At 39.8% G+C, this 13,191-nt stretch overlaps 1 protein-coding gene across 4 annotated transcripts in view; it reads left to right on the forward strand.

The window, feature by feature from the left end:
* LOC137955274 (protein SWEETIE) overlaps positions 1-13,191 on the forward strand; it is a 109,847-nt gene that overhangs the window by 59,954 nt on the left and 36,702 nt on the right. For all 4 annotated transcript variants that reach the window (XM_068802137.1, XM_068802135.1, XM_068802136.1 and 1 more), the window contains 7 exons: positions 10,538-10,606; positions 10,737-10,859; positions 10,947-11,015; positions 11,133-11,237; positions 11,734-11,822; positions 12,309-12,465; positions 12,792-12,941. In XM_068802137.1, coding sequence (XP_068658238.1) covers positions 10,538-10,606; positions 10,737-10,859; positions 10,947-11,015; positions 11,133-11,237; positions 11,734-11,822; positions 12,309-12,465; positions 12,792-12,941 — 762 coding nt within the window. The remainder of the gene's footprint in view (positions 1-10,537; positions 10,607-10,736; positions 10,860-10,946; positions 11,016-11,132; positions 11,238-11,733; positions 11,823-12,308; positions 12,466-12,791; positions 12,942-13,191) is intronic.

Here is a 13,191-nt window from a genome sequence, read left to right on the forward strand (position 1 = left end):
AGAGATTAGAAGACAAAAGCTAAAAGACTAAGAGAAGGAAGAGGATAGAAGAGTGAATATGAGGTAAGCAAGAGGGGAAATTGAGAGTAACTCTGCTGGTTGACTCCTAATCACTTCTATTTATTTATGGTTACAAAGACTAAAACACCCTTCAATCACTTTAGAAGTAATTACGTAAATACATACAACAGCTAAATCAGACATAACTGCAGCTGCTATATGTGAATTAAATAAATAGGTCTAATTCGCTCGAGTTGGTGTAAACAGGTCATAGTTGCCCTGCTTCCGTTACACCCTTTTATCTACTGTGCTGAAGCTAATACTTTGGTTGGACATCTGCATTCCGATTCTTTGACAAGTCTCCCTCTTTCTTTCAAAAAAAAAATGAAAAATTTGTTTGTCATTAAAATAGAAAAGTTGGCCTTTTTGTTTTTTAGATAGTTAGCCTTTTAAGAAATTAAACATATCCAACAACAGAAATGGATGAAGCAGGTGGTGTGTTCAGAGGTCACAATGGAGACCCTATTCTTTCTTATGCTAGTCCGATGGGCATTGCTGATTCTAATACTGCTGAAGTTAGTGCTCTGTTGTTCAGCCTCCAAATCTTCAGGGATCATCTCCATGACAAGTTAATCATTGAAGGCGACTCGAAGACTGTTATTAGTTGGTGTTCCAAAGACAACTCCCCCCCTTGGCGCCACTGGCCCATCGCTGATAGTATTGCTGACATTGTATCTTCTATTCATTTTAATTGGAATCTCATTCCTAGATCAGCCAACTCTTTGGCTGATAAATTGGCAAAATTCAGAACTTCCCAACATTCTCTCATTGTTTGGGAAAACTTCCCTCTGTAAATTGCTCTTTTGAGCTTTTGTCTTAATAAAAATTAGTATCATTTAAAAAAAAACAGAAATGGATATAATTTTTTTTTTTTAAAGATGAGATTTGATTGAGAAGCACAAACAAAACATCAACTAAAATTATAGGAGCATCCTGGAAATATCTAGCGGTTGTAGGGAAACCCTGTGTTTAGCAAGAGAATTTGCCAAGGAGTTGGCACACCTCAATACATGATTCTAGAGACAAGAAAAGAGGTAGGAGATGTCTTTAGCATCTTAGAAAGTAGCCCATTGCCGCCAAGGGGGGTCGAGGAAGGAGGGGGGAGCTCTAGGTGATCACCACAGATGAATCACCTTCAATTATCAGAGGTCCGGAGAAGTAGTCAAGGTAGAGGTGGAACTAGAGACACCCATCGGTCCAGAGTAGAAGATCGAGGTGGAGCCATCAGTAGATCGGATGGTGCCACCAAACCTAGCGAGGCCAGGATTGCCAAGTGAGCTGCCATCAAAGTTGAGTTTAAGCACCTCAGGCGGGAGGATTCCAGGCACGAAGTGAGGAGGGGCACTATGGTCCAGACATGTGGGCAAAAGTTCTCTAGCATCTGTGGAGGGCGAGGCTACCAAGGTTGGAGAACTCCTTCCGAGTGTGAAGCTACGAAGAAATCAAACTGGAGATGCGACTGGAGACATCACGTTCATCCTAAAACTTGCTTTAATCGGTAATTGTAGCGCTCAATCCATAGGCTCCAAGGAGCATGCAACACGCACCATAAAGATCATGAGGGAGGCAGCAACATATTTTGATATTGTCAGGGAGGTGATTCCAAACTTTCCAAGCAAAGGGGTAATGAATAAGGATATGTGAGACACTTTTATTAACAGTCCATTGGAAGGGGCAAGAGAGGGAGGGTTCCATATTGCCCCACTTTCGAGATTGTCTACGGTTAGGATCTTGTTGTGAATAGGGCTCCAGATGAAGAACTTGACCTTGGGCGAACTAGAGAGCTTCTAGGCCAATGTCGAGGGATGGGATGGAACTATTTGGGAGAGGCCTCAGATGTGGAGAAAGGCCGAGGCCACAGTGAAAGTCCAACTATTAGTGATCCTCCAAACCATGCGTTCCACAAGGTCGGTCTGATGCATCAAAAGAGGGCACGAGCATCAAAAGATTCTGAGTCGGATAGGCCGCGTCGAGGGTGAAGATTCTAGCACTGCCTCTGGGACCAACAATTAGCAATCGAGGCAGAGGGGAGATGGCTGAGGTGGAAGAGGGAGGGATAGGTCTCACGATGGAAGCACGAGCCAGTCCACTAGTCGCCTCAAAAGTCAGTGTTCTGCCTGTTACTAATCGAGAGGGAAGTCGCCGACAAGGAGGGGGAGGAGGGGGAATAAGCAGTGCCAAATGGGGGTTACCCAATGTTAGGGTCTCCCAGAGGTCGACCAAGGGGAAGATATCCGTTGCTTTGCAGCAACCAGGGGATACATGCTAGAGGGTGTCGACTTCCAGCCATTTGAGCGATGCACTGCCAATTTGTTCTCAGAAAGGTACCACTTAAAGGGTTAAAGGCATCTTTTGTGTAAAGCCACACAGAGATGTGTCCCACAATCGAATAAGTGATCACCTCGGTTGAGAGGTGTTAAGGAATAGTCCCACATGGATTACTGAGTACAAAGATCTTGAGTTTATTAGCTGGAAAAGAGGCTTCCTAAGGTTGCTAGTCATTTTGGGATGGGCCTTGGACCCAACTTAACATGGTATTAGAGCAGGTACTCATATGTGAGCCTGCACCTAAAAATTATCTACTTGTAGAGCCACAAAAAAGGCCCTACACCTAAACTATCCACTTGTAGAGCCACAAAAAGAAGGCTACACTTAACTGCCGACTCCTAAATTATCCACTTGTAGAGCCACAAAAAAGGGTCTACACGTGAGGGGGAGTGTTAAGGAATAGTCCCACATGGTTTACTGAGTACAAAGATCTTGAGTTTATTAGCTGGAAAAGAGGCTTCCTAAGGTGGCTAGTCATTTTGGTATGGGCCTTGGACCCAACTTAACAAGCGACATTTTGATGTAAATTGCCTACTATTGCTCTCCTGCATAGCAGCCAAGGAATGTATCTGAGGTAGGCAGAGGCCAACATACGACCCAACTTGGGCAAGGACATATGTTGGAGGAATTGACAAACATCAGTTAAGTGCTGAGGCATACAAAAAGTAATGCCAATGCGCTGTAAGATCTAGGACCAAAATCTCCAAGAGAAATGGCAATGGAGCAACAAGTGCTGGATAGTTTCATCTTCTTGGGAGCACAAGGGACATAGTCTGCAGGGCGTGGCATTTCCTCTTCTTCTAAGATTATCTGCTGTGAGAATCTGACCATGCAACATCTAGCTTACTTATAAGTTGGTTCATCTTCAACATCTATGGTTCATGCTCCTACTGCTACCTCTAGCTACTTCAGGTATGTCCGCTCTTCATGTGTCCTCTTCTCCTACTTGGGTTATTGACTTTGGAGCTAATGCTCACATGTCAGGTATGCCATGTTTTCTAACATGAAAGAGTCATCACATATAAAACATGTAAATTTAGCTGATGGGTCTGTTTCCTCAGTCTAGCGTGTTGGTATTGTTATCCCTAAATATGTTGTCAGTGAGCCAATTAACCAAGTCTATGAATTGTTCTCTGACTTTTTATCCTACTCATTGTCTATTTCAGGACCTTGCGATGAAGAGGACCAAAACTTGTAGATACTTCGATGGAAGTTGGACACAATCTACATGATGACCAAAATGTAGAATTGAATGATAAAACATTGTATAGGAGACTGGTTGGGAAGCTTATATATGCCACAATTACATGCCCAAATATATCTTTTGCAGTAAGTGTAGTAAGCCATTTTATGGAACACCCAAGGAAGATTCATATTGAAGTAGCTCACAGGATCTTGAGATATCTCAAGGGAGCACCAAGGAAAGGTGTTTTCTTTAACAATAATGATCACTTGAAAATTGAGGTCTTCTTTGATATAGACTATGCAGGGTCAAAGCTAAACAAAACATCAACTACGGACTACTGTCTCTTTCTAGGTGGCAACTTAATCAATTGGAAAAGCAAGAAATGAAATATTGTAGCTAGATCCAGCACAGAAGCAGAATACAGTGCTATGACACATATTGCTAGTGAGCTCATGTGGGTGGGATCGGTCTCTTGCGAGTTAAGCTTTCATTAGAATGAAGCCATGACTATGTTCTGTGATAATCATGCCACTGTATTTATTGCCAGCAATCTAGTTTTTATGAGAGAACACAACACATAGTGGTAGATTGTCATTTTGTTAGAGAAGCTATAATGAAGAAAGATGTGATCACCCCTATGTTCATTCGGCTGATCAATTTGGAGATGTCTTCACCAAGGTGTTAGGAAACTGTGAATTTATAAACTTCTGCGACAAGCTGGGCCTCATGTATATATATGCTCCAGCTTGAGGGGGAGCATGAGAATATCATATGAAAGGAATTTTGGTCATTTTACATGATCGGATATTTTATATTATGACACTCTCTTGTTCAGCATGTATAATTTAGTCAGTGTATAAATTTTTATATTCATAGGAAGAGTAGAATGGGAGTTATAAAGGAATAATTGTTTTCTATGTAAGAGGGGCATTTTTGTTATTTCTGTAATTTATGACTTAAAACATAATAAATAGCATTGGGGGTTGTGCACAACCCCCAACGCAGCTCATTTAGAGCTTGTGCCTATTTTCTCTCTTCTTTCTCTCTTCTTTCTCTCTTCTTTCTCTCTCTCTAGATTTTTTATACTTTTCACAGATTTTAAATTCTAAACTAATTTTCAAACTCATTCAAGAATTTCTTTTTTTTTTTTTTTTTTTTGAAATGATGCTGATTTTTATTAAGACTAAAGCTCAAAAGAGCAAATTACAAAGGAGGGAATCCTTCCCATACAATGAGAGATTGCTGGGAAGTTCCGAATTTAGCCAATTTATCAGCCAAAGAGTTGGCTGATCTAGGAATGAGATTCCAATTACAATGCAAAGAAGATATAATGTCAGCAATACTATCAGTGATGGGCCAGTGGCGCCAAGGGTAGAGGCTGTCTTTGGAATACCAACTAATAACCGTCTTCGAGTCGCCTTCAAGGATTAATTTTCCATGGAGACGATCTCTGAAGATTTGGAGGCCGAACAGTAGAGCACTAACTTCAGCAGTATTAGAATCGACAATGCCCACCGGACCAGCAAAAGAAAGAATGGGGTCTCCATTGTGACCTCTGAATATACCACCTGCTCTTGCTGGACCAGGACATCCAATAGCACTACCATCAAAATTCAGCTTTATGCAGTCACAAGGGGGAGGATCCCAGATAGCCATTCTAGGAGCTCTGCTAGGGCGAGACATGTGAGAGATCAAATTCCAATTTTCCCGAAGGGAAACCCTTGAAAGAGTGGCAAAATCCTTCTTTGTATGAAGCCAGCTCGAGAAGAGGCCGACGACATGAGAAGCCGTGTTGTCTGGGGTACTAGCTTTGGAGTTGAATCTTCGGTTGTTCCACTCGAGCCAAATGCACCATGGAACATGCGCAAGACAGGCTGAAAGAATTAACTTGTCCAGCCGATGAAGGAGGATCCCTCGAACCATCTCAAAGGTGCCAAAGAGGTCCTGATGTAGCCCCAGTTGGAGCCCGATTTTCTGAAATATTTTCGTCCAAACTTGCCACGAAAATCCACAGTGTAAGAGGACATGCTGGACTATCTCTTCACACTTACAGCAAAGGGGACAAGAAAGATTGGGGGCAGTGAAGCCTCTTCTGTGAAGGTTGTCTGAAGTAAGAACTCATTCAAGAATTTCAAAGTACAAGTCCAACTGAAAAGATTCTCTAAAGTAATAGATATTTTAAAATAACATCCTTATTTGCTGAATTAAACTAATGATAAAAATCTCCGGCTTTGTACTTCATAGTGTAAAGCCATCGGTAGCCAACAATAGTAACGTCTGGTGGTGGATCACACAATGTTTAGGTACCTCTATCAAGTAATGCATCCGTCTCCACATTCATGGTTCTACTTGCAACCAAGAGAAGTCAAAGCATTCTACATCGAACAAAGGATAGAACACTAGGCCAATGACATGGTAATGACTTGAAAGAATTGGACAATGACTCAAAAGAATCAAATTGGGAGGGAGGATGTCTAGTACTAACTCAAACACCCTTCCTAAGTGTAAATGAGAGATCCAAATCACTTACCTTAGGAGCCTAAGAAGAAGAGGATATTGGCAGGGATGAAGGATAAGCCCCTTTGAAGGTATCTTAGGAGGTTTCCTCCGTTGACACTTCTATTTGCTTCAACTAAATAGTAGTAGAAGATGGGTTGGGAACATTCTCCACCAAAATATGCAGCACAACATCAATGTCAATCGAGTAAAAGACATGAGACTCATTGGATACTAAAAATAGGGAGTATCTTCAATGAAGATCACATTGGTTGTGACATAGGTGTTCTTTGTGCAGTGATCCTAGCACTTGTATCCTTTTCTACGATGAGAATATTCTAGGAAGACAGACTTGATGGACCTTGAAGACAACTTGTCATAAGATTGAACAAAAAATATGAACATAGCATACAACACCAAAGACACAGGGGAAAACAGGAAACAAGTCAATATGAGGCTTGTGGATGTGTAATGGAATTTGTACCCCTAACATTGATGAGTGCATGCAAGTAATTAGAAAACATGTAGTAGGAAAAACATCGCCCCGAAAGGATTTTTGAACTTGCATTCGACAGATCATGGTGTGTGCAACCATCTAATAGATGGCGATTCTTCCTTTTTACAACTCTATTTTGCCATGGGGTACAAGACACAAAATGGTTGATGAATAATACTATCTGTTGTACAAAAGGAATCAAATTTATGGTTCATAAATTCAAGCCTACTCTGAGATCTAATCACATGGAGTAAAGCCAAATTGATTTTTTATTTCACTATTAAAATTCAGATATACATAAAAAAACTTGAATTTCTCAGAGGAGATATACTCATGTAGACCTAATAAAATCATCCATTAAATGAAAGAAAGTACTGATAACCAAAGTCTCTATGTACTCGACAAGGGCACTATACATCTAAATGAACTACTTCAAACAAGCTAGAACTCCTATGACTCTGACTAGATGAAAATGGTGCTTCATTGTACTTGCCAAGATGATGAGATTCACACTGAAACGACAAAATGAAAGATAAAGATGGTAGTAACTAGTGACTTGTCTAGTGGTAGAGCCCCTCACACTGATGTCATGAATCAATCGTTCTCGTTTGGAGGTCTTGATCGCTGGACACTTCAAGGACTTAGTAATTTGGTTCAGGGATAACAAGTTGACAATAAATTTAGGTACAAGTAACGCAAAATCTAAGGACAAAGATTGAAATAGGTTGTACTATGCCTATACAACTAACAAGTGAAGAGGAACCATTAGCAAGGGTCAAAGACTTAAAAGAAGATGGCTAACCGAGGAAATTAAAATATGAGGATGTACACTTCAATCAATCACCTTTGTAGGAGTCACGTGGAGAGCCAATGTATCTGAATTGGACATGGTGGTTGTAGTTGTTGAATCTGGTGCACAAATGTGTTTGATAATGTCAATGTCCTAATCTTTGTACCTATTGTTGAAATTCATCCAGGGTCCCTAGAAGAATACCTAACTCACCACTAGTTGTAGGTTCACCTCTTTGAGGGACACTAGAATTGGCTCATACTAGTTTGCCAACATTGTCCCTTCACTTATTAGAAAAATGATTGTTTCACTCACAATGGGCACCCTTTCTGTTTCTCCTACCATCATAACGACTAGAGCCATCTCCATCACGTCCTTGACCATGTTCTCCCTAACGCAGAGTTCTCTCTGTGCCATTTGAGAGAGTTTCTCCCACAACTTTTTCTCTCTACTTTTCTCTTATTCCTCTCTCAATTCTTCACTTCTATGGGTTTCTTGATTTAAAATCCAACTCTACCATGTGAGGCTTCACCACAATAATTCACAAGTTGTACATGCCATAGCTCTATGTTCAGCCTGAACACTTAATGGAGCCACTACTATCTACTTTTTGCATCTCCATGTAACTAAATTGCCTCCAATAAAAGTGCAATATCCACTTGTAAATTTTCTATCTAATCTAGACCCAATATAGTTTGCATTTGAGAAACCTGTGACTGCCTTTTTTTTTTTTCTTTTTTTGATGTAAGGTGATTTAATTAAGAGAGCCAAAAAAGGAGGAGTTAACTCCTAACAACAAGAGATTGCAAGGAAGCTCCTTGCTTGGCTAAAACATCAGCCACAGAATTTGTTGATCTCGGGCTGAGAGACCAACAACAGTCAAATACGTTGGCAATTTCCATAATTTCAAAAGAGGTGGTGTCCTAATGGCGCAACAAAGGTGCAGAGGAATTCTCACACCAGCCGATCACCACCTTAGAGTCTCCCTCTATGAGGATGGGCCCAGAGCAATGATCACGGAAAACGTGGAGCCCATTAAGCAGATTGTGGAGCTCGGTCGTCGTGGAATCCGCAATACTGAGAAGGCCGGAAAAGGAGACGATCTAGTTCCCAAGCGAATCACGAACCAAGCGAGTCACGAATCACTCTGCCAAAACCAACTAAGTCAGGGTTGCCGAAAGAGGATCTGTCAAAGTTAATTTAAGGACACAAATAGGCGGCGGGGCCTCGAAGAGGTGTGAAGTTGGGCAAGACATCTCCAATTGTTTGTGATGGAAGTTCCTGGGAAGGGGGAGAAGGCTTTTCGAGAATGGAGCCTTGTAGCAATATTTCCTAAGATAATTTCAATGACTCTTTCTTGAGAGCTGAACTTGGCATTGAATCTCCTTTGATTGCGCTCTAACCAGAGACTCCAATGAATGAAAGCGGAGCAAGCCGAGATCATCATTTTTTCAAAACCGGGGACGGAGGAGTCGGTGGCTAACAGTTTCTTCGGCAACATGGCATAAAGGGCAAGTGGGGTCCACCCCTAGCTGGCCACGATTTTTGAGATTGTTGACAGAGAGAATTTTGTTGAGGCAAACACTCCACATGAAGAATTTTACTTTAGGGAGGGGAGGGGGTGCTGAGACTCCATGTGAACTCCATTGCATGCTTGGGACCATGTGCGAGCCAACCTTGAATAACAAGATAGGCGGAGGAGACTGAGAAGGAGCCACTCTTATCTGGCCACCAAATTAATTTATCCAATTTGCTTGTCTGAATTTGGTCGGCTATAAGGCTTCCAAAAGACAACTGGCTTCCAAAGCTTCAAGTTCTAGACTTCTAAGTGCCTATGACACATTGATAAACCAAACCATGAGCTTTAAAGATATTTCAGAGTTCGGTAAACATCATCAAGATGAACTTTTTGAGAACATTCCATGAAATGACGGACCACAGTAGCAGCATAGAGTATATGATATTGTAATGGAGACATATATCAAGTTCCCAACTAATCTCCTGTATCTTGTGTTGTCATTCATTATTGGGCTTTGCTCATCATGGAGATAGTTTTGACCATCCATAGGTGTATCAATGGGTTTGGCTTCTAATATCCTAATGGGGGAGTCCTCTGGGGGCCCGCCATGTGGGCCAGAAGACACCAATTCCATCGAAGGGAGATACCAGCCTGAGGAGCAATTTTCTTTACGGTGTGGAGCCAGCTGGAAACCATACCCAGAATGCTATAATTTGTAATCGACAATCTCATGTGCTGAAATTGCAGAATAAAATTGAATGATATTGTCTCTGTGAGCCACATTGAATCAACTTACAGATGCAACATAATAACTTACTCTTATATCATGTTAAATTTTCAAAAGAAAACTGTGTGAGGGATAAGGGTTTAGGGGGCCCTTTTCCTCTATTTGTGACTTAGATAATAGTAAAAATTATTATTAAGTCCTCGCTTCCTTAAAACCCTGGGAATCTAGCTTCTACAAGAAAAAAACTAAGTTAACTCAAAATAAAAACGTCTAACACTTATCATCATCAACACCTTTATAATAATGTTGCTTAAATAAGGAGTGAAGTTTGACAAGCTCATTCCATTGTATTGGAATCTCATTCCTAGATCAGCCAACTCTTTGGCTGATAAATTTGAAAAATTCGTAACTTCCCAGCAATCTCTCATTGTTTGGAAAGGCTTCCCTCCTTCGTAATTTTCTCTTTTGAGCTTTCGTCTTAATAAAAATTAGCATTATTTAAAAAAAAAAAAGTTTGACAAGCTCAGTTTCATTTACAACAACACTGTTCATATCAAAGATAAGGTCCCATTCACCTGATTCGTCCAGTCCTGAATCCTTTATGGAATATATATGGAGTGCAAGTTGTACAATAAAGAGGGAAATGCATGCGCTAAAGGCCTGTTCCAATCCATATATCATCCGAAAAACTAACTGAAAAGCCTGATCTTACTCCGTAGCGTTTGTGCCTTTTGAAATTATGAATGCCTACACAAATATTATGCCATAAAGAGGAAGACTGCCAAGGAAGATAATTCAATGGCATCCAGGTGTTAGTTGGAATGTTATACTTAACACAAATGATCATAATGTTTGTGTTAGTTATTGTTTTTCTTGTTGAACTCAAAAATATTTTTTATTCACTTTTAGTGCTAAAGACTTTTTTCTTGTTGAAGGCGGAAACTATTAGCAAAATATTGGTAAACCAGAAGTTAAGGTGCTTTGGTACCATCTTTGCGACTCAGGTGATTCTTTGGCCCCTGAAACTGATGGTTCTCTCTCTTTTCTGTTTTACCTTTTTGGTATGAACTTCTTTTGATTGAGTTGATATTTGATTGACCCAATTCTCTATATCTGATGAAAATCAAATTCTAGAATGATGGAGGGAAGCTAAGGCTTCTTAGCATGATTGAGCAGAGCCTTAAGGCTGGGAAAAAACAGTCTTGGCACACTGGAAACATGACCAATGTTTGTGTGGGTTTACTTGCTGGCTTAAAGGTGCTCAGCATCAGCTCTCTCTCTCTCTCTCTCTCTCTCTCTCTCCATTTTCTATTTCATTGAGTCTTATGTATTGCTTATGCTCAGGCTTTGCTTGCTTTCCGAACCCACTCATTGGGAGCAGACGTATTAAGTTCTTCCCAAGCTATTTTCCAGGTAGACATGTACAATACTTAATATTATTGTATCTATTATTTTTTTAATCATGACATGCTGCAGATAGCCAAATTCATGTATTTAAATATTATTTTTATTATTTTTCATATTTTACAGGTTATTCTTGCAGATGGTGATGTCTCTGCTGCACAAAGAAGAGCATCAGCAGAGGGTCTTGGTCTCATAGCTCGTCTTGGGAATGATATGTTTACACCCAAGATGGTTAGTCATATATTACAATGTTTGGTCTTTTTTGTTTTTCTTTTGTTAATAGGCCAAAACATTATGAAAATATTTATTTTTGTGAAGAGCTTGATATTAAATAATTTTTTTTGGAAGGAAATGTGGTATTGCAACTCTTTGTACTCACACATTTGTCTTTTTCTTTTCTTTTCTATTTTTCTTATAGTGTCATAACTCTTAAATTTGACATCTCTAAATGCATGTCACTTTCACATTTTCTGTGTTTAATGTCCTGGGCCCATCTTTAGATGTCCATGATGTCTGCCAGTTATCTGATTTGTATATAGTATTAGATCAGCTACCTGATTTTGCCAGATGGAATTTGGTATCTAGATCTCAATTTTCAACCATCTTCTATCATTTTACAGAAACAAATTCCACCAACCTCTTTTTGTCTCTATATGGTTATCTAACTACACTTGTATCTTGAGTAACTCCTGAAAACAAATTCCTTTTCACTGTCCTTGCCTTTCAGACCAGGTCGTTACTAGGTGATCTAGTTGGACTCTCTGATCCTGGCTATATTGGATCCATTGCACTTTCACTAGGTTGCATCCATCGCAGGTAAAATTACCAGTGCTGTGCTTATACTTCTCTTTGCTACATTTCTTTAGAAGGTCACTTCTGGTTGTAAGAAAACTCGGTTGCTAGCTTTCTTGCGAGCGATGAATGTGATCATGAATGTTCTTTTTTGTTTTTTGAGAGTAATCATCAAATTTTTGTTGTAGGGAGGGTATGCTCCCTCGAGGCATCTTCACATCTTATTGTCTTTCTTTGTATAAAATCTTTCTATTTGAATCATGTTTGTAAAGAAGAGAGTGTTGAATATTTCAATCTTGGTGTCACTGTCGGGCCTTTCTCTCAGTGGCTACATGGGGTCCTCACCAGGGTATAGGGTTCAACATTATAATAAAATGAATCTTTGCTGTTGAGGTCATTCCTTGTGAACTTTTCTATTATAACGAACATAGCATCAGAGTTAGGTGTTCAAATGTTCTTTCAGCAAATTGTTTTTTCAGGTAATTGCAATTAGTGCATTTTTGCTTGCAGTGCAGGAGGGATGGCATTGTCTACTATGGTGCCAGCTACTGTTAGTGCAATATCTTCACTTGCCAAGAGTCCAAATGCAAGCCTTCAAACTTGGTCTTTGCACGGTCTCCTTCTGACCATTGAGGCTGCAGGTTTATCTTATGTGTCTCATGTTCAGGTATTTCAGAGAAAAATGAAACAAAAAATCAATTGATGTTGTTCAGTTCTTTTCAGTAAATTCCCCCCCCCCCCCAAAAAAAAATAAAAAATTCTTTCCAGTTGGGATGATGATGAAGCAGAAGGCTTGCTTTTGTTGTTTGTTATATGTTAAAGGATTGTCTAATATCTATGGCTGGCGGATTGTCAATTACCCATTCTGCATTTATAGCAATGTCAATGTTTATCTTTTAAATAAATGTACCATTATTTATGTAATTCTACCAAATTGTGGCTTAAAGGTGAAGATATTGTCAGTGATCTGTTACTGTCCCATTTGATATGTAGGCAACTCTCCTTCTTGTGATGGATATTGTTTTGTCTGAGGAGAATGGATGGGTTGATCTACGGCAGGGAGTAGGTCGCCTTGTAAATGCTATTGTTGCTGTCCTTGGTCCTGAGCTTTCTCCTGGGAGCACATTCTTTTCACGTTGCAAGGTCTCTTATTCCTCTAATTCCTTATTTGGATTCCTCTACTTATAGATCCTTTAATATTTTCCAAAGTGCTAATTCAATCAATATAAATATAATCATAAGAGAGAATTCACAGAGAAATAGACCTCCACATTTGCATGCCATTGGATGTGGATTATGATGCATAATAATTTTAATTTTTCTGCTTGTCATTTCACTTACTGGCTCAACTGGTCAATAGTTTCTTTGATTGCTTATATTGATGCTAGATGAT

The sequence above is a fragment of the Aristolochia californica genome, unplaced genomic scaffold (genome assembly GCF_029961685.1).
Source record: "Aristolochia californica isolate CCGP_79_NKW_82.1479 unplaced genomic scaffold, dmAriCali1.0.hap1 SCAF_2, whole genome shotgun sequence".
NCBI classification, from domain to species: domain Eukaryota; kingdom Viridiplantae; phylum Streptophyta; class Magnoliopsida; order Piperales; family Aristolochiaceae; genus Aristolochia; species Aristolochia californica.